Source organism: Perognathus longimembris, chromosome 1, assembly GCF_023159225.1.
Source record: "Perognathus longimembris pacificus isolate PPM17 chromosome 1, ASM2315922v1, whole genome shotgun sequence".
In the NCBI taxonomy this organism is placed as follows: domain Eukaryota; kingdom Metazoa; phylum Chordata; class Mammalia; order Rodentia; family Heteromyidae; genus Perognathus; species Perognathus longimembris.
The window spans coordinates 78269231-78296069 of NC_063161.1; the positions used below are offsets into that span (position 1 = coordinate 78269231).

A 26839-nucleotide genomic window follows, 5' to 3' on the forward strand; every position below is an offset into this window, starting at 1 on the left:
GGGTTTTCTTTAATTTCCTTTAGCAGTGTTGTGCAATTTTCCTGGGGATAATCTTACATCCCTTGGGTGAATTTATTTCTAAGTATTTTGCTCCTTTTGGTGCAGTTACAAATGGAGTTTTCTTAATTTCCTTTTCAGATTGCTCACTCCTAGTGTGCGGAAATAAACTTACTTTGGCGTGCTGATTTTTGACTTGCAACTTTGCTGAATTAATTTATTAACCAGTTTTGTTTTTTCATACTCTTTGGGATGTTAGGCATTTTGTGAGTATACTTCATTGGGAATTTGAATGTCTTTTTAAAATATTTTTTTCTTCCTTGGTGGTACTTGAGTCCAAACTCAAGGCCTCATGCTTGCCAAGGCCGTGCTCTACCACTTGAGCCACATCTCTAGCTCTTTTTTGCTTTACTTATTTTTCAGGTAGGGCCTGCTCATGAATATTCTCTGACTATTTTCCCCTCTCCCAAATAGCTTGGATTGCATATGTTGGGGAGTGGGAAGGGGAGTGTCTGACTAGCATTTTGGTCCAGCTGGCATTAAACCACAATCCTTCTGATCTACACTTCCCAAGTAACTGAGATTACAGGTGTATGCCACCATACCCAGTCTTCTCATTTTCATGTGCTTTCTAGCTTCCTTTGTGTCTTCTGAGCCCTACCGATTAAGAGTATGTTATTTATTTCCACCCACTTGTTAGTGTAGGTGGTTGGTTTTCTGGTTTTCTTCTGTCATTGGTTTCTAATTTCATCCATTGTTCTAATTGCATTCAATTAATAAATTTACCTTATGAGGACTTGTTTTGTGGTCAGATGTGAAATGGATTTTAGAGACTGTGCACTTGAGAAGGAAGCATATTATGCTGGTGGTGGTGGTGGTGGTGGTGGTGGTGTGTGTTGCCAATCCTGGCACTTGAACTCTGTATCCCTGAACTTTTTGCTCAAGGCTAGCACTCTACCACTTGAACCACAGCCCACTTCCAGCTTTTTCTGAGTAGTTTATCGAAGATAGGAGTCTCACAGATTTTTCATGCCCAGGCTGGCTTCAAACCCTGATCCTCAGATCTCAGCCTCCTGAGTTGCTAGGATTATAGGCATGCGCCTCTGGCCCCTGGCTGTGTGTGTGTTCTTAGAGCCCATTGGTTACTAGTGCTCAGTTTCTTCTTACCCACATGCTTGAGTGTAGTCTGCTTCTCAGTTTGCTTTACTATATATTCTGCTGTGTGTAGAATACCTCGAGAATGCCAAGAATCTCCCCTCAGCAGTTTCCATGTATGTGATGAATTGCTACTAACTATAGTCACATGGCTTACAGTAGATCTCCATTCATGTACATGGATGTCCTGCCTCTTCAACAGACTTTGGGCTTCTATCCAGTACTGGTCCTGCTGGATACAACAGTAGTTCTGGTTTGGGGGTGAGAGATGTTGTTATTTTAAACTTTTTGAGGCATTTGCATTCTATTTCCCATACTAGCAGTTCTGACTTATCTTTCTGCCAGCAGTGTGAGGTTTTCTCCGCTGCTCCCCAGTCCTTGCCAGCACTGTGTATCTTTGGTCTTTTGGTAACAGCCAATTTTTTATTCACATACATTGGTTGTACAAGGTATGCGTTGGTTGTGACATCCTCACATGTAAACAATGTATCCTGGATCAACCTCATCCTCTCTAGTGCTCTTCTTTACTCCCTTCCCCTTTTAAAACAATTTCATCAGGTTTCATTTGTTCTAGTTTTGTAACTGCCAACAACTACTTTGGCTGTATCCACCCTCTTTTACCCCTTGCTAGCCTACCCCCTTCCACTGGGTACTCACCTGCCTTCCCCAACAGAGCCCATTTTAGTTTCCTATCATTCTTTGTCTTTTCAAATGTGTACTAATTACATCAAGGCTCTCACAATGGTAATTCAGACATAGATATCTTACTTATATTTTGCTCACAATAACGGTCTCTGTTGCTTTCTCTATTTTCCTTCTCCCCAAACTCCTATTGACTAACATCTTTCATTGCTATTATTCTTCATACCTAGTTACTCTAGATTTCAAAATTATTCATCCCCTCTCCTTCCCCTTCCTTTCCTCCTTCTTAGACAGCTGGAATCATGGTAGCAGCAATGCATTCTTACCAAGCAGATATATCTCAGAGTGGTTTGGATTTGAATTTTCTGATGATGGTGGCTTCTGGCATTTCCCCATATACATGTGGACAGTTTCTTTGTCTTCTTTTACAGTAAGCTGTGGAAAAACTTCTCTTTCATTCTTGATGTTGCTGCTTTGTCTTTTTTACAGACATTTGCTAGAAGTTTACCAGTTAACTGGCCTATTTCTAAAAACTAGTCTTTGAACCTGTAATCCTAGCTACTGAGGAAGCTGAAATTCAGAGTTTTGAGGCCAGCCGTAGCAAAATGTCTACTAGACTCATTCTTCAAATTAGCCAACAAAAGGCTGGACTTAGAGGAATGTGGCTCAAACAGTAGAATACCCGCCAACAAAGCAAGCTGAGCAAGTATGAGGTCCTGAGTTCAAACCCCAGTACCAGTGAAAGAAAACCTAATTTTTGTCTGGGTGCAGTGGTACACACTTATAATCTCAGCTACCTTGTAGGTGGAGATAGGAGGATCACAGTTCAAGGTAAATCTGAGCAATGTTCACTTGAGACCCTATCTGAAAAAACAGAACAGGGGAGAAAAAATGCACAAGAAGACTGGGACATGGCTCAAGTGGGAGAGCACTTGCCTAGCGAGTATGGTGTCCTCAGTTTAGTCCTTGTAACTGGCCCTCCTCAAAACAAACAAAAAACTAGTTTTTGGATTCTCAGATCTTTTCCCCCTGTTTTTTCCCTGATTTTAATTTCTTTTTTTCTTTCTTCTTTGCTTTTTATTATAGCTTTTTGCTTGCTCTGGGTTCCCTTCTTTCTAGTTTTTTTTTTTAAAGGTAGAAACATATATTATTTTTGATCCTCATTTTTTCCCCTCATAGATGAATTTGCTACTCAAATTTATCTCTAAGCATTGCTTTCTCTACATCTGCAAGTTTTTTATGTTTGTTTGATGGTACTGGGGTTTGAACTCAGAATCTTGTGCTTGCTGGGCAGGTGCTGTACTACTGAAGCCACACCTAGAACCACCTGCAAGTTTTGATGTATCATAATCTGTTAAATAGGCTCTCTAATTTCATTATGTTTGAATGGTATAGTGTTTTGATATGTTGCATTTCAGATGTTAGGTGCTTTCCTATTCTCTTGCTGTTACTGACATCTGGTTTAATTCCATTATGAACTGTGAATATTGTCAGTGTCATTTCAATTCTTTTCAGTTTGCTAAGGGTTGTTTAATGCCCCATGAATATGACAGGTCTTGGGGTGTGTCCTGCTGTAATTGTGTGGAGCAGTGTATTGGTCTCTGATATATGTGAAGGTTGATGGTGTGTACAGTGATCCCAGGCCCTGGCTGGCTCTGTGTCCCTTCCCCCCAAGGCAGTGGGGCTTATCTATCTCCTTCCAGATTGTCCTTCTGCTTCCTGTGCTTGGGAGTTCTAATGTCAGAGTCATATGCATGTAGGGCATCCTCTTGTTGAATGAACTCATTGATCTTTATATTATGCCCCCTTTTTTGATGGCAACAAACTAATTGCATTGAAGTCTATTTTGTCTAGCGTTAGTATAGTGACTCCATCTGGCTAGCTAACTTCTCTCCTCCTTCCGCTTACCCCCTTCTTTTTTTCTCTTCTTTCTGGATGCCTTAATATCTTTGAATATTTTTTACCGTCTATGTTGCTGTGGCCACTGCTCAGTCACTGTGGTCTGGTCCCCTGTGTGTCTTTAGTGTCCAGTGCTGTATGCCACACTGATGCCTATCCTCAGGCTCCCTGCCTTTCTGTGCCTTCCTGTATTTTAATTGGGGTGGCGTGGGACATTTACACTTAGTGTGATCACTGACACGATTAGAGTCGATCGTGTATCTTACCACTTTTGTTTTCCACTGTCCCATCTCTTTGTTCTCTTCTTCCTGTTGTTCTGCCCTGCTCTACCCTGGGCTTCCCTTATTCTGAACAGTGGTTTGGCTGGAGATTAATTTTTCAATCTTTGTAGATCTAAAATCTCGTATTATTTTCATTGTCTTTTAAAGATACTTTCACTGGGTATAGGATTTGAAGTTTATTTTTACATGTGTGTGCCATACTGGGGCTTGGATTCAAGGCCTGGGTGCTGGGTGAGCTTTTTCACTCGACTAGTGTTCCATCACTTGAGCCACAGCTCTACTTTCAACTTTTTGTTCGTTAATTGGAGATTATAATCTCATAGATTTTTCTACAAGGGCTGACTTCTTGCTGTGGTCCTCAGATCTCTGAGTGGGATTAAAGGTATGAGCCACTGATGCCAAACTGAGGTTGAATTTTATTATCTTTCAGCATTCCAACCATTGTTCTGTCTGCTCTCCCAATTTTGTTATGACAATCCCCCCTCTCTTGCCCCCATTCTTTGTAGCATCTCCTCCTACCCATCTTGCTATGTGGCCCAGGTTGGCCTTGAACTGATGGTCCTCCTGACTCTGCTTCCTAAGTACTAGAATTACAGGTGTATACCACCATGCTGAGCTCTGATGCTTTTTCTTCAACCCTGGTTCTGAGCACTTCGTCGCTGCACACTCGGAGTTCGTCATCTGTTTCTCACATCCGGCTTGTTGGGTTTGTTGTTCTGCAGCTTCTACTTTCCACCAAGTTCAGAACCTCCCTGTAGTTTTTTTCCTGCCCTTCCTCTCAGTCCTCTCCTTCATGATTCCACCTTCTTATGTTTTCTCCCTCATTGCCCAGAGCATCTCTTTTCATTTGGAAAAAAAAAAAAAAGTAATCTTTCTTCTCTCTGTGTTGTTGAGGGCGGCTCCTACTGCTCTGCTCTTGAGGACATGAAACCTTTCCCTTCCAGTCTGTCCCATCCATCCTGTGTGATTTTCATCTGACCACGTAGTTCCTCCTCTTCCTTGTTCCAATGGCCTAAGTAAATGTTTTATGTCCTTGTCTGTACACTTTGTGGCAGTTTTTCACTGGTTGGCTATTGTCCTTCCCATGAGCCATATTTTCTGGCTGCTTCTTTCCTCGTAAGCTTTGTTTGGATGACAATCATTGTAAGTTGGCACTTGGACTCTGGAAAGTTGATATTTGTAGCAATCTTGGTCTTCTTTCAGAGATATAAGTGCAGTTTCTTAGGATGTTTGGTCCTTCTTTTGTTATTGGCTAGTTTGTCTTACATTCTCATCCAGAATTCCTGATTACTGTGAGCCAAGACCCACCTGTAGCACAGGTTTCCCGTCTAGCTGTGTGAGCTGGTGCTGCTGGTACCCACTGAGTGTTATGGCTGCTGTTTCTATCTTTGCACCTGGACAAGTCTTTTAATTTTTAAGCCATATGGGTAAGTTCTCTACCATAAGACTAAACATAACAATAAAGATAAAACCAGACCATGTCTTACAATGACCTAGAACACGCCCATTCTTGTGTCAGTTGCTAGTTTTCATTTTGCCCTCTAGACCACAGGCTACCCTGAACCTGAATTTCTGTCTAATCTTAGACCAACTCTCTGCCTCCCTTATGGGTTCCCTTATATGCCCACACTAGGAATTTTTCCTATGTTTTTATCATTTTGAAGGAGTTCCTGACGCCATTTTTTTCTTTCTTGGTGAGTGGTCACATGCTCTAGAGGGGAGCACTGGGCCAGTTCACATGTGTCCTGCTCTTGTTGTTGTTTTTTTTTAATATTAATTAAATTTTATTGACAAGGTGTTGTGCAAAGGGGGTACAGTTACATAATAAGGCAGTGAGTACATTTCTTGTCATATCTGTTATACCCTCATTCTTCTTTCCCTTCCCTAGTTCAGGTAGGAATATACACAATATCCAGTGTACCAAAATCATATACAATAACCACATAGATTACACCAAAGGAAATTCACCTAGAACATTAAACATAACAATAACAATAGAATCCTCCTGTGTCCTTCTCTTGGGGTTCGTTTTGCTTATCCTCGTCTTACATAATCATGTATACACAGCTGTTGAGCTATTGTGATTGACTGATAGGTCTATCCTAGACCTTTTAATGTTTGTTTAGTAGTTATTTGGTTTTAGATACATAATGTAAAATTGCTGACCCAAACATGTGGAAATACCATTTGAAAAGAAGTTTGTTATTTTGCAGATCTGGTCTCTACTGCCCCCCCCCCCCCCAACAGTCATATATCAAGGAGACCATGCCCCTTTGTTCTCTGTGTTCTAGGCTTGTCTCGCTCAACATTATTTGTTTGAGCTCTGACCAATTTCCCTGTGAGTACCATTATTTTATCATTTCTAATCGCTATGTAGTATTCCATTGTGTACAGGTACCACATTTTTTGGATCCATTCATCTGTAGTGGGGCATCTGGGTTGTTTCCATATTTTGGCTATTGTGAATTGTGCAGCAGTAAACATGGATGTGCAGATGTCTTTACGATATCCTGAGACCTGTTGTTCAGGATAGATGCCTCAGAGTGGTATGGCTGGGTCATAGCGTATGTCTATGCTGAGTTTTTTGAAGAACCTCCATACTGTTCTCCAAAGTGATTGTACTAATTTGCACTCCCACCAACAGTGGAGAAGGGTTCCTCTTTCCCCACATCCCCTCCAGCATTTGTTGTTGCCGGAGTTCAGAGTATAGGCCATTCTAACTGGGGTGAGGTGGTATCTCAGGGTTGTTTTTATTTGCATTTCCTTTACTGCCAGGGATGTTGAACATTTCCTCATATGTTTCTTTGCAATTTTTATTTCTTCTCCTGTGAAGTGCTCTTGTGGATTCCCAGTCAAGCTGTGGTTGGCTGAGACTCTTGCTGGCAGCAGCTCTTCCTCCTGACAGGCTGCTGTCCGCTGCACACTATTTGCCCCTGTGATTGTGTACATTTTCAGTATCACCTAGTTTCTTTTTTTTTTTTTTTTCAGGCAGGAGAGAAAGTTTATTACCGAACTGCTGGCCTGTGGCCAAGATGACTCATGGCCGGAGAGAAGGGAGAGAGAGAACAGAGAAAAGAGAGGGGAGAGAAGGGAGAGAGGGGGCGACCCCCACCCAGCCCTGCCTTTTGTCTAGGGCAGGGGCAAGGGGTGTCAGTATCACCTAGTTTCTTGAAGCCTCACAGATGTGAACTTAAAATCAAGAAGATTTATGGTGCCTGGCTGTGGTAACATCCCATCATACCTTGGTCTTCTTACAGGTTGAAGGTGGAGGAGCTGGAGCGGGAGCGGAGCAATCTGGAAGAAGAAAAGAAAATGCTAGAGATGCAACTGGAGAGGTGCACCCTGCAGGTAGGCGTGTTAACCCCTCCTCCTGGCTCCTTCCCTTGCACCCTCCCTCGTACCTGTTGGGAGTGCTCCCACGGTCTGGCAGGACAACCGGCTGTGCTAATCACCAGCCCCTCATCCCAGGGTCCTCCTCACACTCCTGGTTTCTCTGCTCTTCTGTGCTGACACAGTGCCTGTTGGTTTGGATGCCTGGTGTGCAGAAATTGGGGTCATAGATGTGGAGCCCTGGGAGGTGTGCCTCCATACCACCAGTAGCTACCTGCCTTGGCATCTTGTGCTGCTGTCTGCATCACTTCTCTTAACTTTCTCTTTCATTTCATCCTCCTGACTTACACGGTTCTAGGGCAGGAAACCCATGGTCTGAGATGCCCAGTCTCTAGACAGGCCATTGATTTTATCTTGGCACCTATTAGAGGCAATCAAATCTCGTTCCTATCACTGATCCCAGTGACAGGAGAGGTGACAACTTTGATGAAGTGAGGTGCTTGAAGCTGCAGCTGGATCATGTGCCTGGCCCTAGGACCTGTCATCTTGTGCTGTTATAATTGGGCCACCGTGCTCAGCTGAGGGCTGCTGGCGGTACATCCTCACCACCACAGAGCTCAGCACCACATCAGGATGGAGCGCTGAGTATCTTTCTGCATAACTAGCTTGGCAGAGCCTATGCTCTGGCTTGATGGATCTGAGCCTTCTTGCAGCTTGGGGTGCAGCATATCCCCACCAGAACTGCTCATCTGCAGGATGCTTCTGGGCTTCCAGACCGTGGGTTTCCTATCCTAGAAACTCCCAGTGGATGTCAGGACTATGACCTATGCAGGTGGGGTGCTCTGGTGCTCCCACTTGCATACCCCAGGCCTGGTCACCTGTGTCCTATCTGCCCCATGTGACTTGGAATGAGAGGGTACTAGTGAGATATCTTGTGACCCTCCAGAGCTCTCAGCGGGGCTGGGCTTCTGCCTGGGTACCATTGTTCTATGTCCATAGCTGTTCTCTTCTACCCAGGTTTCAGCACATACTTGAAAACATGTGGCAGTGGCTGCACAGTGCTGAGTGAACCTCTGATAGTACCCACAGTATGGCTAAGAGGAGGATGTAGGACTAGGCCAGGTGGGCCTGGATGCTTCAAGTGTGTGTTGACTAAGAGACCAGCCCAGGATGGCAGGGTGACCATGCTCATCAATTTGGAGGCATGAGGTCATGTGGGTGGGGGGTTCAAATTTGCTCTGGAAGTAGGTTTTCCAGAGCCAAGTGGGGGCTGGCTGCACAGGCCCCCTGTGGGAGGCTCAGACTGCCCTGTGGCACTTAGCTCACCGTGGTATTGGCTTTCTCTACCTATTTTCAGGTCAGAGTTGTTTGCAGCCCTTTAGCTTGCCTTCCTCCTAGACCTGGAGTCCACAGCAGGAGGTCTCTGACCTGAGTCCTGGGCTTCCATCTTTCCTCCTCTCTCCTTGCTAGCACTGGAGCTCAGCCAGCCTCCATAGAAGGCCCCATTCAGGCCTAAGTGGCCATCTCCATGAGGGAGTGGGCAAGTCTCCCCCTGAACTCCTAGTCTGCCCCCTCTTCATCTCTCATGTCTGCCACCATTACCTGGTATCCTATCTGCCCCATATGACTTGTAATGTGAGTGCACTAGCAAGAACTCAGGGGTCTGAGGGGCCAGGGAGGAACTAGGCCCACAGGTAGGCAGCCTGGCAGCTGGCCATGTCCTGGGTACTACAACTCTCATTCCTAAGTCTCTGTCCTCAGCTTAAGGACCTCATGCTGGTTGCAGGCAGTTGTGCTCCTCCAGGCTGGGTCTGCTCTGTGCATCCCAGCTACAGTTATGTCCAGAACAGTGACAGGTTTTCACCCAGGGCCCAGGTAACATGTGGGTGACACTGATCACCAGTGGTAAGGGCTAGTGTCCGTCTGATTCTGACGTTGGAACTGGACCCCTCGTCTTCCCACCACTCAGTGTATGAAGAACAACTGTCTGAGCACTGATGGTTGTAGAGACTATAGGTTCTGCTCACCCCATGTCACAGATCCATGACTCAGAACTGGAGGAGCTTGACTGACAGTCATCCCAAGAGGAATGGGCTGTGGGTGGGAAGAAGATTCAGACACAGGGATTGGTGGGGCCTTCCCTCTCTGGCTGGGCTTAGGCCCGTTAGGTAAGCGTAAAGTGGCGATACTCCTATGAGGGAGTCTTGGAGCCATATGAAGGGTTCAGTAATGCTGGTGTCTGTCTCCTCACACCTCCTGTCTTCATCATTGAAGGCAAAACCATTATATATCCTCATTATATCTGCCTGACCCTAGACACCTCAGGAACTCAGGGAACAGCCACCAAGTGTGTAATGTATTCTGGGTGTTTGGCACAGTGGCTTCTCCAGGATGCCTGGTCATGGCACCTCATGGCACCAGTGAATCCTGATACTCTGTACAGTGTGTAGTCTGATATGATGAAGAGACTGCTGAGCTGCTAGGGCCTAGACACACTCGATTAGCATCTAGTTCACTCAGTGAGTCTTCCTGTATCACTCCCTCTACAGTTCTGCCTCTCCTGCATCCCTACCTTCCTGTATCCCTATTCTGTCCTCCTGCACCCCTTGCCCTCTACATCCTCTGAGTCCCCTGCCCTCCTGCATCTCATAATCCTGCATCCTCTCCTCTTCTGTCCACTGCATCTCCTGCTCTCCCACTTTGCAGCTCCCCCACGCATTCCTTCCTTCCGGAGGAGAGTGGCTCTAAGTTGGTGCTTCAAGGAAGATTGATTAAAATCAGCTGCAGTTTGACTTAATTGGGAACATATGCTTGGAGAGGGAGCTGGACTAGTTAGAATTTTTTGCAATTAGTTCACAGCTGGTTGGCAAATAAGCAAATCTCCAGTTACTACTTGGATCTAGATATGTGGGCATTTTTGGGTGTTCAGGTAGACAGGTCACTGTCAGAGCCCATGAGGGGGCTGGTTATGGTGACATTCTGGGTATCCCAAAGGTCGTTGGCTATATGCACACTGACCAGAGGTGACCTGTGTGCATCTCTAGCATAGCTAGTGGGTGGGAAAAGGTACTAGGCTCCGTCAGGTTAATGACAAACTCAGTTCTCCTTCCATGCTGTCAGAGCTACATAGAAATTAATGATTGGGAGACTGAGGTATTCAGGTAGCTGGCTGGGTGAAAGATCAACTCAGCCCTCCCTTTTAAAGGCAGATGGGTTTGAGCATGTGGCATTATTCTCAAATCATGAGATTAGGCAAAGCCTGCAGAGTTCCTGAGCTACAAGCCTCAGTCAGCAGTTAGACAGCTACTGGAGCAGCTGCATGGACAGGGCCATGAGAGACGCAGTCCTTGTCCCTGTCCCCGAGGTCTGCAGTGCACTGCCCCTGCCTCTCCTCACACCCCTCCCCCACCTGTCCTGGTAGTGCTGATGTCCTTCCTATGCCCCTGATGGGCCTCCTGTGCTCCTCCTTATAGCAGATGTGCATAGGGCCTCCTTTAACACCTGTGGCTGATTGGGGCCATCACACTCCTCTTGGGGCTTGGACATGTGGGCCTTTCCCATAGGCTCTTTGCAGATATGTTTGAAAGGAGATCCCTGCATATCCCCCAAGCCAAGATATTGCTACCACCTTTTCTGTGACCCCCCAGTTAGCCCATGGCCCTTGCTGTCATATACTGGCAATCTGGGCCATGTTTCTGTGTTTGTGTTTCTGATGGTTTATCCCTAGGGACTATGGAGACCTGGTGTGAGGCCAGATGCTAGCAAGGCCGATCAGGGATTCACACAGTCCTGTTACAGAGAACTTGTCCACGAAATGGCCCTCCTGGATGGAACGCTTGCCCCCAACTCCCCAGCAGGTGACCCATATGTCACCATATGATGTGTGATGACATGTGATGAGCAAGGTTCCCTTCGTGTGGAGCATACCGCACAACTCCAGCCATGGCACTGCACCACTGCCCTCCTAGCACCTTATGTTCACCAGTCCTGGTGCCCCAGAGTTTCTTCATGAGCATGTTCAAGCATACAGACATAGGCCCATTTATCCACCACCTCTGTTCTGCCTGGTACATTCACTAGCTGCTTCCTGACATGCTCCCCATCCCTCTGCCATCCATCAGTCCATTTTATTCTCTTGATGTATTTGAAAGTAAATTGCAAACATCTGTACGCTTCCTCTAAAGACTTGGGCAAGCGCGTAATTAGCAGAATTCATCTCTGGGATTCTGAAGCCCGCGCCCCCACTGCCCACAGTGTTATCTCATCATGGTGCTTATTCATGCAGGCTGGGGGTCAGGATGACGGAACCCCCAGCAGTGCCCTGTCCTTCCTCTACAGGTGGAGGCTGGGGCCCACCTGAAGCACTGCTCAGCAAAGAGTCCAGACGAGCTGCCCAGTGACATTTAAATAAGAGTATCTTTTTTGGAAACGGAGTGGGTAGAAAATTGCTGGATTCCCTGTAAGCAGAAAGTTCCTCATGCCTGGCGACATCCCTGCATGTCTGCGTCACAGGCAGCAGTGTGGTCTCATCACAGCCACTGGGTTAGAGCTCCCAGCTTCCCCTTCTCCCTTTTACCCTCTCTTTGTGTTGGCATTCCTGCCCCCTTCATGCTTGCCCCTAACAGCCCCTCCAGGAGCCCAACTGGTCCCTCACTGCAGGTTGCAGCCCTGCCTATAGCACCTTTCCTCAGAGATTGAGACCAGCCTCTGGTCACACCTGCCAGAAGCCCTTACTTCCTGGTGTTTCCACTGTTGAACCCTCAGCTGCTGGCATGACAGATGCAATTCTAAAATATTTTCAAAGACCAGCCTACTGGGTTAGTCCTTGAGGATGATTGGAGAGCCCAGCTCCACTTCTAGGCCAGGAGCTGCTGGGCAGCCTCCTCATGCCATGCAGTGTCCTGCAAAAAGGGTTAACACCATTCCCACTGTATTAAAGGTCAAAGAAACAGGTGACACAGCAAGGAGGTGACAAAGCCAGCATCTAGACAGCACTACCTAAAGTCAGGTCTCAGGGTGTCCCCCAGGTGTGTCTGGGGCATTCCCTATCTGTATTAGCTCCAGTCAGCCTTTCTTTCTTTCCCAAGAGCCAGGAATGTCTGTGGAGACCACAGAGCCACTACCTACCCCTACCCCCATGTGGGGTCCCCTCCTGACACTGTCATATGCCCCAGCCATACCCACATCCACCCTTCCCAGCCTCTGTGTGTGACCCCATTGTGCCTGACCTATAGACGTTATGCAGAGGTCAGTGTGGGCAGCGGCCACACCTGATCTAATTTGGAGTCTTCACTAGGGTTATGTGAAAAGTGATGAGACTCCATATCTTCCCCGGGTTCCTACTCCAGCCCCAGAATACTGCTCTTGCTCTCTGTTTCCCATTGGAATATGATACAGATGTGTTTGTGAATTTATCTACTGCTGTTTTTGAATTTATCTACTGCTGTTTTCACAACCAGTGGATCTTCCTTCCCTTCAGCTTTCCTTGCACAGTATGCTATTTACACATGAACCCTAGGCCCAGGAGTTGCTGTGCAGCCTCCTTTGTGGTGGCTTACATTCAGAGTAAGGACAGATGCATGTTCAGCCCTGCCCTACACTGGAGCTGGGCTCAGCAGCCTTGGGCAGAGCTGGGCTCAGAATCTTAACCCAGCCTTGCCGCCCATGCCTGCCTTGCAGATGTTTATGTAAAATAAGACACTCAGGAAGGGGAAGAAAGTCCAGACCCACTGAGGTGAGCTCAGGCTGTTCATGTTTATTAACGCTGAAGGCTAAAAAAAGCCCAGTTCGCTGATGTGCATTTGTGTGGTGAAATTTCCACAGGCACTGATTTCTTTTGATTTTTTTTTTTATGAGAAGAATGGCGTGCTCTGCATATTAAGCCCCATCTCATCTCTAGGTGTCACCTCCTGGGAAGCTCAGACCCTTGGGCCATCATCCTTCAGGCACTGGCTATCTCTTTGTGCTGGAGCAGCCAGTGTGCAAGGGCTTCATCCTCCCTCCTCATTGTGGTTCCTCTGGGTCCCAACTATGTGACTCTTGGGCCTCCTGACTGCCATTCAGCCACTTATATACCAAAGCTAGGTCAGGAATGGAGGTCATCTGGCAAGCTCACAGGGTCCTGTGAGGGACCTGCTGTTGGCACCTCATACCTGTCAGCAACTCTTAAGTCCATTTGACTCACTTCCACCTACCTGTACACAAGACCCAGAAAGCTTGGTATACAGTCAGTGGCCACAGGACTGTGCTCAGAAATTTTGTACTTACTTGCAGTGGCACCTTTCCTCATGTCCACTTGGTCCTTGAGAAAGTTTTAGGTGAGAGATGAGGAAGTTAGGAGCTCATCACTGCCAAAGCCAGATATCACCATAACTACCATTTTTAGGTGTGTAGACTATCTTACAGCAGATCACATGTCACCTTAGAGCCAGGGCATGACAAACAGCATCACAGATGGCCTGATCTCAGGAAGACCCACCTATGCTGTCCTCCCTGGGAAGGTGAAGCAGGATGTTGGAGAGGAGCAGCCTCCATGGGGCACTGTGCAACAGGCAGCACTTGGTATCCTTATCTATCCATGCCAGAAGCACGTTGGATGGGGCCCTGTGAACTCCCAGGGCCCACTGCTCTATTCAAGTGAAGGGGTCCCTGGAATTGATAGAACCAGCTCTAGTGCTGCAGACGAATCACTTCATTCTAGAAATGTCTCGTGAGCTGCCTGGTGTCCCCTGTGGGTGTCGTAATGATAACAGAAAGCACCTTTGTTTAGCCAGATGGTTAAGTCTACTCCCCAAGTACCAGGACTCTCAGATACCATACACCCTGTTCACAGAAGCACAGAGCAGACCTAGGGGCTGTGAGCAGATATGTGGCTGCATAAGGTGAAGCTTTAAAAAGCAGTGAAACGGCACATCCTGCATTGTGCATGAACCTTGAGGACAGAAAGCTAAGATAAAGGAACCAGTCACAGTGACTACTCTGGGCTCTAGGATTCCTCTCCCTAGAACATTGGACTCCTGGGGGATGCAAGAGCTAGGGAGAAGACGGGGTCAGTATTTAGTGGATTCAGAGTTTTCATTTAGAAAATGAGAAAGTTGTGGAAGATAGATACTGGTGACAGCTGCATCTTGTGAATATGCTAAAGCCACTGAACTGTCCACTTAGAAATGATTCAGATGGAAATTTCATGTGCTATGGATTTCACGATTTAAAAAGTAGCCACTTTGTGTAGCAGCTCCTGGGCAGCTCCCAGCATCCATGCTGTGGGGATCAGAGCTGCCCCTCTTTGGCCCTGTCCTCACTAGGTCCTGCCAGCTTGTAACCAGAAGTGGGCAAGGTGGCTAGGACAGCCATTTTGTTCCCTTTAAGGAGCAGCTCACATGAGCAGAAGATGCTTGATTACCAAAGCTTCTGCAAGTTTACCCAGCCAACCAGGGGCCTGGCTCACTGAGCTCTGGGGCAGCCTGGGCCACAGCCCAGCATGCACAAGCATGGATGCACATCCCCTCCTCCTCCAAGAATGTGGCCCCCAAGGCCTGCCATAGCCCTGCCTGAGCTGCTGGTGGAGAAGCCCAGTTTGAGCTTAGAGCTAGGTCCACTCACTGCCCCCATTTCCTCATGTTTTCCACCTCACTTGGAGTTTGTCAAAGTCCTCACCAACACAAGTCTGCTCTCTGGGGTTTATGAGTTGCCATGGTGGTGGTGGGGAGCTTTGAGGGGTCCTGGCCTGGGGTCTGTGTCATGAAAATTGGTTCTAAACCTAAGTGGCTGCCACCCAGCTCTTCCAAACATATAGGTCTTCCCTCCACCTTGTAAATTGCCTTCCAAAGGGAGCCTCATCCTGGGCAAACTGCAGGTAACTGGGGTACCAGTGATTGGCTGGGCTGGTAACAGCTCTCATCTGCTGAAAACCCTGAGGTCAGGAAGTATGATAAGAGTACGTGGTCAGCAAGGGGCATAGGGTATGTGGGAGGATGACAGACACAGTTCGCTCTGGGAGTAGGTTTGAGCTTGATTCTCTCTGTCCAGTCCCTCCTCACATGCCAGGCATGGTTGGTTAGTGGGATGGCTGCGTGTGTAGCTGGCAGTGAGATCATGGTCATCCTCAGCTCTGGATATCCCAAGACCAACATCAGGGTCCTGAGCTCCTGCCTGGCTATTAGCTGGCAGAACTGAGCCCTAGCTGGCCTCAAGTGTCCCTTCTACCTCTCTGTCCAGACTGCCTGAAGCTGTGGGAGCACTGAGGTAGGAAGCCAAGTACAGACAGGAGAGGAGGGATTTTTCCCTCTTTCTCACGGGAGGCAGAAGAAGCAGTGTGGACCTGCACATGTAAACCACCCCAGCAGCCTCCAGCTCTGCCACTCCTGGCAGACCCTGAGCTGTGTGCAGCTTCTGAAGTCCAGATCCTCCCCTAGGGTGGTGCTCTCATGCCACAGGTACCATGATGATGGTTGGCACAGCTCAGCCTAGCACATGGTAACGTGTATATTCCTAAGGAGGCACTGCAAGGCTGCAGCCGTGGGATGCAATTTGGCTTTGCTAGCTTTGGTATTCTTTTGGCTTCTGAGCTTGTTAGAAGGTGAATAGATCTAACAGGTTTTTGCTGAGAGAGTAAAGATGAGGGGAACAGGGGACTTACAGGAGGTTACCAGAGGGGCCCTTGGGGCACATGAGTGCCAAGGCCAGGGACACTGCTCTGTGCAGAATGGGCCTCATGGATCTTCTGTCCTCACTGCCAGTGCCTACTCCTTACTATGCCAAGCCACTCTGAACCATCAAGGAGTAACTTTTTACTGTCTTTTTCGAGGGCTTGACTTTGTACTCAGTACTTTTAGAACCATTTACTTGACACCTTTTGGTTCTCAGAGATGTTTTAGGGAAGGCCTGGGTTCTCAGGGTGGAATTGAAGATGGACCAATTGAAGCTAGCCTCTGGGGGTGGAGCCATCTGGGCACATCAGCAGAGTGGAAGATGACTTTCAGAGCTGGTGGTTTGGCTTATGCTCTCCTAAGCCCCACGTGCATCCCTGCTAATCTTTCATGGACCCTGGTCTTACATCTACTTGGTCTTCCTGGGACCCTGATGGGCTTCACAGTAGTATCCCTTGTGAAGATGAACAAATTAAGGCTCAAAGAAAATCACCCTGGTTGTCTCTGAAGCAGCGCACATCAGGATGTGTTTGGAACAGAGGAATGCTAGAGCAACTTGGATTCCTGATTCAGCCCAGGGCTACACCAGTCTAAGCTTTGGTGAATCACAAAGGGGACCTTATCCATCCCTGTCTGTGTACCATGGAAGGTCATAACAGGCTCTTACGGCAGCTGCCCACAGCCACCATTCTTCCCCTGCCTGCCTCTGTGTCATGCTTCCCTTGGGAAGTTGTTGCTGACAGAGCTTGCAGCCCAGGATCAGAGGTGGTACAGTGATGAGGCCAGGGTTTGACATGAGTTCCCCCTGTGGTTCCTTGAAGAACAGCCAGATTCTCCCTGGCTCTCCTTGCCTGTCATGGTCATTGTTGTGGTCTGGAGTTGGGTGTTCCATGGGGTCAGTGCTGGATGAATCTTCCCTGCCTGTCCAGGGCTCTGGTTGGACTGTCTGAGGCAGTCGTGATAACTTTAACCTGGGTTAGGCCCTTCTGATCCTCTCTTCCCAGCCATACCCACCTCTCCTAGCCACTCCCTCCTTGGGCCTTTCTGTGGAAGTTGCCAGCTTGGGCTTTGGTTTATGCAGTTAGGGAAGCCACACAGTGGCTAGCAAGATGGGGCTTCTGGCCTATGCTTCTTCTTTGGCCCAGCTCTGCCCCCGCCCCCAGACCCAGCAGGCCACTGAAAGCTGCCTGCCTCTTGTTGCTGAGCAGTTTCTTTCAGCCAGGAGAAGTATTGATTTAGTTTTGAGGCCGGATGATTTATAAATATGCATGAGGATTGGTGGTTATTTAACTGTGCTTTTTAATTCTCCTCGCGTTGCTGCCTCTTTCCAGCAGGGTCTCTTGGTATGCGAGTCAGGCACTGGGTGGCAGGCAGCCCTCCCTCCTGGCTTGCTGCCTGGACCTTCCCAGGGGCAGCTGGGCCCGGGGCAGCTGCCTCCCAGCGGCCACTGAGGGCAGAAGGCCCATATGGCAGCAGGTCCACCTGCAAGATTAGGTAGGCTCATGCAGATCTTGGTCCTTGAGGAAGAACCAAATCCTTAAAGATTGAGTCCATCCCTGTCACTAGAAACCAGGGACGCTCCAGGCCAGCACAAGTGAGGGACAGAACTTAGTACTCTAGCAAGAGAAGTAAAGCAGGTTCTGCCTGTACATCTACAACCCAGAGGTCCCGGGATGCAGACTCCTCAAACACGGAGGGCAGCAGATAGGCATCTCGGTTTTGGGGAACTTGAACAAGAGATAGAAGCCTATAGAAAGTTGGGCACTGGTGGCTCACATCTGTAATCCTAGCTACTTAGGAGTCTTGAGGTCTGAGGATCATAGTTCAAAGCCAGCAGGAAAGTCCATGAGACTCTTATCTCCAATTAAATACAATAAGTAAACAAACAAATACCAAAGTGTTGCTGTGGATCAAGTGGTAGAGTGCTAGCCTTGAGCAAGCCCCGAGTTCAAGTCTCAGGACTTGCACATCTCTGGGCTGTCCTGGGCACCTTGTTTTGGAGAAAGAACCTGGCTTCATGTGTCCTGGAACACATTATCAGTGCTTGCTGAGTCCCCTATGGGGACCCCTCTCAGTGACACTGCCCGCAAGTGTGGTCCAGAAGAAGCAGGACAGAGAGTAGATTTGCCAATGGTCAAATTGTGGCCCCCACCCCATCTCCTCCACCACCCTCCCTTGGCCATTGGTTGTCAGTTCTTATTTAGCTTGCAGTCATTAGCAGAAAATGTCAGCTCGCTCACTCACTCGGCAAGTGAAATGTTTTTGTTTAGTCAATAATTGCACCACTGCATCAAAGGAAGGTCCCAAACTTTTCCTTTTGAGATTCTCGTCAGTGTCTCAACAGTTTTCTCAGCTGTGAATCAAACAAGGCAGCAAATTTTAGCAGAAGATTACAGCCATTTTTCCCCTTTCTTCCTCAAAGCTGTCATCTAGCAGCAGATTTCAGCAAAGTTGTTCGCTCTCTCCCATCTGCTCATCCTGCACAGCACCAGCCCCCTGGACAGCGCTCCTTCATGCTGGCACCAGCGTCCCCTGGTCCTGCAGTGGGGGAGCAGTGTGCCTGGGGAGAAGGCCGTGCCGGGGTGGGTCAGGCGGTTCCTCTTCTCCTATAGCTCTGGCTGCAGGTTTGGGGACTGGGACCTAGTTGACCTACTTCAGTGACTCCATTGCCTCTACTGTGGGGTAGCTGTCTGGTCCTTCTCAAGCCTGAGCCCACAGCCAGCAGTGAATTTCCTAAGTACCCAGGAAGAGAAGTTGGCGTCCTAGGGCGATGCCTCCAACACCTGGATGGTTTCATTTGGGAAGACAGTGACCTGACCCTGCTGCTGATACCACCCTTGTCCACACTCTCCCAGCTCTGTATACAGAGCCAGAGCCTTGGCATGTCCGGCAGTGAGTGGTGCATGAGTCCCCTGAGTAGTCATGAAGCCGTGCTGGCCTTGGCCATCAGTGATGCCCTTGTGCCCCCTTGGCCTCTGCTGTCTGGCTACAAGCCCCAGTCCATACTCTGAAGCCCCTTTTTGTCAGCTAGGCCCACCACCCTACTGAGTCCCCAGCCTCAGTGGAGGCTATGGCAGCCTTATACACAGATGGCCACTTCCATCTGCTTGTCTTTCACATGCTTCCGTGTGGTATGGTGGTAGACTCTCAAGCTAGGGCTGTCAGCTCAACCTGCACACTAGGGCAGCTCCACAGCAGAGCTCTTGTACCCTACTCTTGAGTGTGCCACTGTGATTGGGGCAGAGCTCCGACTGAGCCAGTGAGCAGGAAAAGCTGCTGAGGGCCTATCGGGGTCATCTGGGACAAGATGCTGGTATAGCTGCTGGTTTTTACTTCACACCTATGTTAACCAGTTGGAAGTCTGACTTCTAAGCCCACAGGAAAGCTTTCTGGTAAATGCTCTGATTATCATCCATCCTTTTGATACATGTTTAACACTCATGCCAGGAACAAATCTCAGAGCTGGCAGCACAGTGGGTAAAAAGACAGGCAGCCCTGACCTAACATACCTGACCTGACAGAGGACAAGTAAAATTATGGTTTAAGTGCTAAGCATAGAGGTGCATGCATATAATCCTAACTCTGCAGGAGGCATAAATAAAAGGAATGTAGTCTGAGATCACTACAGGTAAAAATGCAATACTCTATCCAAAAAATAACTAAAGCAAAAGGACTGGAGGCCTGGCTCAAGTGGTAGAGCAGTTGTCTAGCAGGCACAAGATCATGATTTCAAAACCCCAGTACTATTACACATAAACACACATACAGACACACACACACACACACACACACACACACACTGCATAAATGTCTAAGTGATACAATATACCTAAGGAACAAGAGCTCTTAAAGAGAAGAGATGGGAGGACAGGAGAAGTGCTGTGTTGCCTTGGTGACAGAATTGTCGCCAGAGTTGATGGCTCCAGTTCCTTTCACAGAGTGCAGGGCATTTCCACATTAGTGTTCCACTGGTTGTCCAGGGGCATGGACAACCTTGGCAGCTGCCAGGGAAAGCTGGACACTTTCCTCCCTCAGCGGAGTATCCCACACTTGCCTGACTGGTGGCAGGGTGCTCCTTGGAGATGCAACCCTGTCCAAGCCAGGACAGTCCCTGTGTCTCTGTGTCTTGCTCATACACAGGGCTCTTCCCAGAAGGTCAGCGGTGTTGAGTCACTGGGAAGAAAGGATGGAGACGGCCAATGGTTCCCACAAGACCAGAATCCATGGCTCTTAGGCCTTGGAGAGCTGCTGCTCTGCCTTGGAGACAGGTGTCTCTAAATCAGAGAAGAGTGTGTGCATGGGTCACACTGCCCTTGTTTCCAGTCCAGAGCCCAACAGATTGGTTTGCTAGCCTGGACTGTGCAGATAGCAGAAATGGTACTTTTGGTGCTGGTACTAGGGCATGATTTCAGTGCCTGGGTACTGCTCCTTAGCTTTATTGCTCAAGAATGGTACTCAACCAGCTCTGCTTTTGGCTTTTTGGTGGTAATTATGACAGGGGCCTTGGGACTTTACTGCTCCTGTTAGCTTTGAACTGCTCTCCTTAGACCCTTGACCTCCTGAGTAGCTAAGATTACAAGAGTGACCACCAGCCCCAGGCTTTAGTATTTTTAACAGTTGTAAAGAACAATCACAAGAAAGAACATGTTCTGGGCCACATGAAAACTCCATGAAATTCTGATTTGTTTCCAGGAGTGCTACTTTATCGGCACATAAGTACACATGTTCACATTCCTGTTATCTGGCTGCTGGATCACCACAGCCAAGCAGTGGGTAATTGGGACAGATAGGAAGTGGCAGAACCAAAGCCTTCCATCGAGCCACAGGTAATGTAAGCCTGGCTTCTCCAACTCAACACAGGGGTGAGGAAGGCTAAGGCCGAGGCCCCGGAAGACAGGAGCCAGCATCTGCCGTCAGAAGTCTCTCCCGAGGCAGGCATGGGCGATGGATTTCTCACACTTGGTTATCTTCCCAGACTGTTAAAATTGGATGAAATAACAATCCCTTTCAGCCCTGACAGCCTGTGAAGCACCAGGGGTTCCAGGAGTCTCTTTATCCTTTGGGGTTTACAAGATTCTCAGGAAACCCGTGAAGAGCTAGGCAAATCCTCTCCTGCCCTGCTTCCCCCACCCTGGCCCTGCTGTGGCTCCAACATCCCTCCTCCTCCTCAGCCATGCTGGGTGGCCTCTCCCACCCTCCCCTGCCCTGGGGAAGAGCTCAGGAGGCAGCCATGGGAACTATGGTTGCATGCCCAGTTTCTCCTGTGGTGGCTGTGCAATTATTGCAGAGCCTATGGGTCTCTGGCGTCACTTGCCTCTTCCATGAGGGGATTTTGAGGGTAGCAGCTTGCTTGGAAGACATAAGGATCCTTTAATTCCCAACATGGTGCCTAGTGGGGCCTTGCTAGGTTTTGCCCGGTCTTGCTCATCTGTGAACCACTTCCTGGGGGCTCTGGATGGATGGCCAGGGGCTGGCAGGCTCGAGCCCCCAGTGAAGTGCCTCAGGAGGCACAGCCTAGGCTAGGTGGCACTACCCTTCATGGATGGAGGCACAGTGGCCAACAGTAGCATGAGTCCCTGAAGCACAGGGCTAGGCTACTTCACTGAGCAGAGTATCCACCCATCCTCTTTCCTAAGAGCATGGGCTGGTGTGAACAGGGAATGCTCTCCCTACTCCCTTAGGAGGCTAGAAGGCATGCAGGCAGGGGCTCTGAACACTTCTTCAATTAAGTGTAAGAAAGGCCCACAAAGACACTATTTTATATGGTTGGGGTTTTTCTTGGTGCTTCTGAACTCAATACCTTGTACTTGCTAAGCAGGTATTCTATCTCTTGATTTACATTCCCAGCCTTTTCCTGCTTTAGGTTATTTTTCAGATAGAGTCTCACATTCTTTTTGTGCTTCCAGTCTTGCCTGGGACCACAATCCTCCTGATTCCTCTCTTAAGGATGAGCCATCATGCCCTCTATGTTCACAAAGGTTCAATCTCCTATACTTAGATCTGCCACCCCTTGAGGCTGATGCCTGTGTATAGCATAAAGTCAAGGTCACAGGGATCACAAGACCCTTACTCTGCTACCATACAGTGTCAGGCTATAGATCTACTGTGAAGATCAATCCTGTCTGCTTCTCTTTCTCCCTCTCCCTCTCCCTCTCTTTCCCTCCCTGTCTACCCCTCTCCCCTCCCACTCCTCCCCCCCCCTTTTTTTTTTTTTGGTGAGCCCACACGTTTGCATCATGGTTTTGGTCTTAAGATTGATGTTCAAGAGTAATCAGTGGATTTCCACATACTAAGTTCCCAAGGGATGGGCCAACTGATTGGTTTTCTTCTACCAATTCAGTGACTCTTCAAGCTGAATTGACAGTGTGACACCCCACCCCCCCACCTTCGATCAGAACCCAAACTGATGAAGGGATTTTCCTTGCCACACAGCAAGCAGCAAGCAGCATGGGGGCTTGGGCTGACACAGCTCCCCAGGCTATGCTGTGTGTGTCGTATTCAACACAGAGCGCCTACTTAGGTACCAAAATTTTTCTATTGGTGAATGTCTCACTTCTTTCTTAATTCTTAAGGCCTCATGGGTCTGGACCAGCCCGAGGTGATCCCTGTGCTGTGCCTTTTCCCCTAGGGTGACTATGATAAGAGCAGAACCAAAGTGCTACACATGAGCCTGAACCCCACCAGCATGGCCAAGCAGCGCCTGCGCGAGGACCGGGACCGGCTGCAGGAGGAGTGTGAGCGGCTACAGGGGCTCTTGCTTGCCCTGGAGAGAGGGGACTCTGTCCCCACAGATCTGGAGTCTGCTGCTGGCCTGCCTTCATCTAAGGAGGTGACAGGTAGGTTTCTACACCCAGCCCCTGGCACCCAGTGGGCAAGCCCATCCAAACATCAGTTGTCACAGGTAGATGGGCCACATCGATGGCTGGACAGAGCATATTGGCTCGGTGGCCTGCGGAGACACAGCCTCTTCCCCAGGATCTGTGCAAACAGGGTTAGTCATCCATGCTGTGGGTGGCAGACACAAGTCAGGCGGCAGTGCAGCAGCAAGTGGCTAAGATCTTCTCAGACCCCCTAAAGCAAATTAATACCATTTATCAGTTTGTATGTGCCCCATTAATCATGAGTAAATCCAATCCTCTCAGAAAGCAGATCCATCTTTCACTGGTTTGAGCACACTTCACAGAGCCCCCGGGGCCTTTGCATCAGGCCTGTGACGCCAAGGAAGAGCGAGGCCAGCACAGAGCCAATGCCTCTTGCTGCCCTCTCGGTCTATAAATCAGGGGAACAATCCTTGGAACGTGCACCTGTCACCTCCAATGCAATGGAGTGGCAGCTGGAGTCTGTCATACCAAGCTTTGGGGAGAGTGTTGCAGTCACCAGGTCCCGCCCTGGCTGTGTCACTCTACAGCACAGGGAAATGCAGGTCATCTGCACAGAGGAGAGGGGCATGGGCAGCTAAGTCACCACACAGACGGGGCCCCAAGAAGGCTGGAGGGCTTGAGAGGCCTGCCATGCTCTCCACAATGGACAGTGTCTGATCCTGCTCCATTCAGGGCTGTGGGGTGGCCTGAGATGAAGGCCCCTCCCTGTCCAGGTACTTCTACAGTGGACTGGAATGCAACCCTGTCAGCCCCAACTTATGGAACCTGGAGACTACTGTCCTTGCCTCATGAGTCTAGGGGATATTGCCAGGGTGCGGTGCTGAGGTGTGAACTACAGGCTGCTGTTTTCCAGACATTTGATGTCACATGTGTTTATGAGCTGCTTTTCATCCTGTGACACCCTTTCCTATTTCCTTGTTGCATATTTGTCTTCTATGCAGGTGCTCAGTGCTTTCTCTGGGCGTCCCTGAGCTGGAGTGTTGCCGTCATCTCGGGTCTATTCCTGAGGCACACGGCCCAGACTGGTTTGGGGTGGGGGAGGGCAGATTGTTCTGTCATTGTCATTCCTCTATCATCTTCCTCCTGCTGCTCCTACCTGAAGGCAGTGTCTTCACAGCTGAGGGACACTTGCTAGTCATCAGGGCCTGGTGCCCAGGAGCAGCCAGGCCCAAGCTGGAGTGGCATCTGTGTACTCCCATGCGTCATATATCACCATTTTCTGCAGCTTCCCTGCCTTGGCAGTCAGATTTTATGCTACAGTGTCTCAGGTCCCCTTGCAGAGCCTGGCCACAGTAGGTACTCCATAACTGTTCATGCTGTGTATTGTTAATTGTCTTTAGTCTTGTTGCCAGCATTCAGTGGTCCCCAGAGCCCCAACAGCCTGATGCCTTGCTGTGCAGGTTTCCAATATGTGCCTGTGTCCTTGTAAAACTGGTGGTGACAGGGGGAAAGTTCCTGAATCCCCTTGGAGTTCAGCTAAGTGCCAGGCAGTACCAACATCAGTGGGACTCTCACATCTGAGGCCCGTTGGCCTTAAATACTACATGTCTGCCTGTGAGCAATAAGCACAGTGTACGCCTCCCCTCACACCTCACCCGCCTCTACCCTAGCTTTCAGAATTTGTGTTTTGCTTCTCTGCAGGAACTTATACTTGACCCTTAAGTCCTGTCCCATTTCCTGTAGATCAGAGCATGCCGACACATTAAAAATGTGCCCAAGCCACCTCTCACTCTGCCACCAGAGCAGCGGAAAGGATGCCAGAGTCTCTCAGGTGCTGCATTCTGCTCCTCTGCTGTATCCCTCACACTCCTGAACTCTCCTCACTCACACCTTTCACTTGCATCAGCACCAGTGGCTCCAGGTCCCAGGGCTACAGCTACGCAGGGAGACCCCTGCAGCAGACGCACCTGCACCTAGCTGAACACCAGCATGGCAGTTGTTCCCTGTAGAGTTCCCCCAGCCTGGCCACTTTCCAGGCCCCTCTGCCCTGACAGCCAACTTGAGGAGTCCCAGGCAGCCCCAACTCAGGAATGCTGTGAAGAAGGGAAGGAAGGTATTGTGACTGAGCCACAGGAGCCCAGGTGGAACACAGAAATGAGATGGCTCTCGTGAGGTATTCTGTAAGCTATGAGCAGTGTTGGGCAACTTCCCACCACCTTCCACCCACACACCCCAGAGCTGCTTGTTCTTGGCCTTGGTCATGAAGGTCCAATCCCTGTCTTCCAGCCTTGGTGTCCCTCCTGCCTTGTGCTGTGTGTGTCTGTGCCAGGTGTAAGAGCTGCAAATGCAAACACACACCATTCTAGGTGGATCTGTACTTGTGCAAGCATTTTGAAGTGAGCCCTCACCGTAATTGTCTTTAGCAGGCTTATGCAGTAAGATTTTCCAGGCTCTGTCACCAGCCTTCATGTTGGCACTCAGTGCTGTGGGAAGGGTTCAAGAAAATGAGGCTCCACAATTCACAATAGCCAAAATATGGAAGCAACCCAGATGCCCCACTACAGATGAATGGATCAAAACAATGTGGTACCTGTACACAATGGAATACTACATAGCAATTAAAAATGATAAAATAATGGCATTCGCAGGGAAATGGTCAGATCTTGAACAAATAATATTGAGCGAGACAAGCCTAGAACACAGAGAACAAAGGCTCATAGTCTCCTTGATATATGATTGTTGGGGGGTGGGGAGAACAGTAGAGCTCATGTCTGTAAAATAAAAAAAATTCTTTTCAAATGGTATTTCCACATGTTTGGGTCAGTGACTTTACATTATGTATCATATCTAAAACTAAACAATTACTAAATAAACATAAAAAGGTCTAGGATAGACCTATTAGAGGATCTCAATAGCCCAACAGCTATGTACATATGATTATATAAGATGAGGCTAAGCAAAATGAACTCTAAAAGAAAGAAACAGGGATTTTATTGTTGTCATTATGTTAAATGTTCTAGGTGAATTTCCTTTGGCGTACTCCATGTGGTTACTGTATATGATTTTGGTATACTGGATATTGTATATATGCTTACCTGAACTAGGGAAGGGTAAGAAAAATTAGGGAGGGTGTAACAAATATGGCAAGAAATGTACTTACTACCTTATTATGTAACTGTACCCCCTCTGTACATCATCACCTTGTCAATAAAATTTTAATTTAAAAAAAAGAAAATGGGGCTCCATGTCACATGGGGTCATCAAGAAGTCCCCTCGTTCCTTAGAGAGTCAGTCAGGTCCATGGTTGACTGAAAGTCAGAGGGAGGGCAGCCAAGGCACAGGCCAGGCAAAGTCTGGCAGGCTTAGCCAGTGGTGAGGATGGGAAGGAGACAAACAGCCCTGGGACCAGTTAGACTCATGTGTTACACTCCACCTCACTGCCCGCTAAAGCTCAGAGAAAGGAGAGAATATGCAGCTTTCCATCTTAGAAAGTAGGGGACCAAGTGGGTAATGGTCACTTACACTCAAGAAAGAAAGAATTGCCTAAGTCATATATCTAGCAAGGACCAGTTTACCACACCTGGTCCCCAGAGGGCTCAAAGGAACAGCAGATGGCAGACAGCTCTGGAAGGAGTGTCTGGCTCAGAATGCCTGGGTGAGAGTTCACAACAGATCTCCCAAAGGTACATTGGCAGATACCACTCCCTAGGAAAGAGAAAAATTTTAAAAACTAAGCCCCCCAATTCACTGTGTTGGAGGGCTGGTTTCTAAAGTATAGTTGCAGGCAAGGGCAGCCCCTCCACCCTGAACCTGAGAAACATAGATCCTTAAGCCATGACTGACCAAGTTTGTCAGAAGCTGAGCAGAGGGCCAGTCTGGGCTCAGAGCATGCCATAGGGTGGGTGGATGCAGACAGGGCCCTAGGTGACTGCAGCAGATAAAGAAGGAGAAACCCCAGGAGGAGCTGAGGAGCTGAGCAGCCAGCAGCTCGCAGCTAAACAGCTTGGCCCTTCTACATGGTGCAGCCACAGGTTGCCAGCCCTGCTGCTACCATGAGGTCCCTGTG

The 26839-nt window shown here is 48.6% G+C and overlaps 1 protein-coding gene across 2 annotated transcripts in view; it reads left to right on the plus strand.

The window, feature by feature from the left end:
* Mad1l1 (mitotic arrest deficient 1 like 1) overlaps nucleotides 1–26839 on the plus strand; it is a 305826-nt gene that overhangs the window by 199965 nt on the left and 79022 nt on the right. For both annotated transcript variants that reach the window (XM_048330376.1, XM_048330385.1), the window contains 2 exons: nucleotides 7232–7322; nucleotides 22581–22788. In XM_048330376.1, the coding sequence (XP_048186333.1) occupies nucleotides 7232–7322; nucleotides 22581–22788 (299 nt within the window). The remainder of the gene's footprint in view (nucleotides 1–7231; nucleotides 7323–22580; nucleotides 22789–26839) is intronic.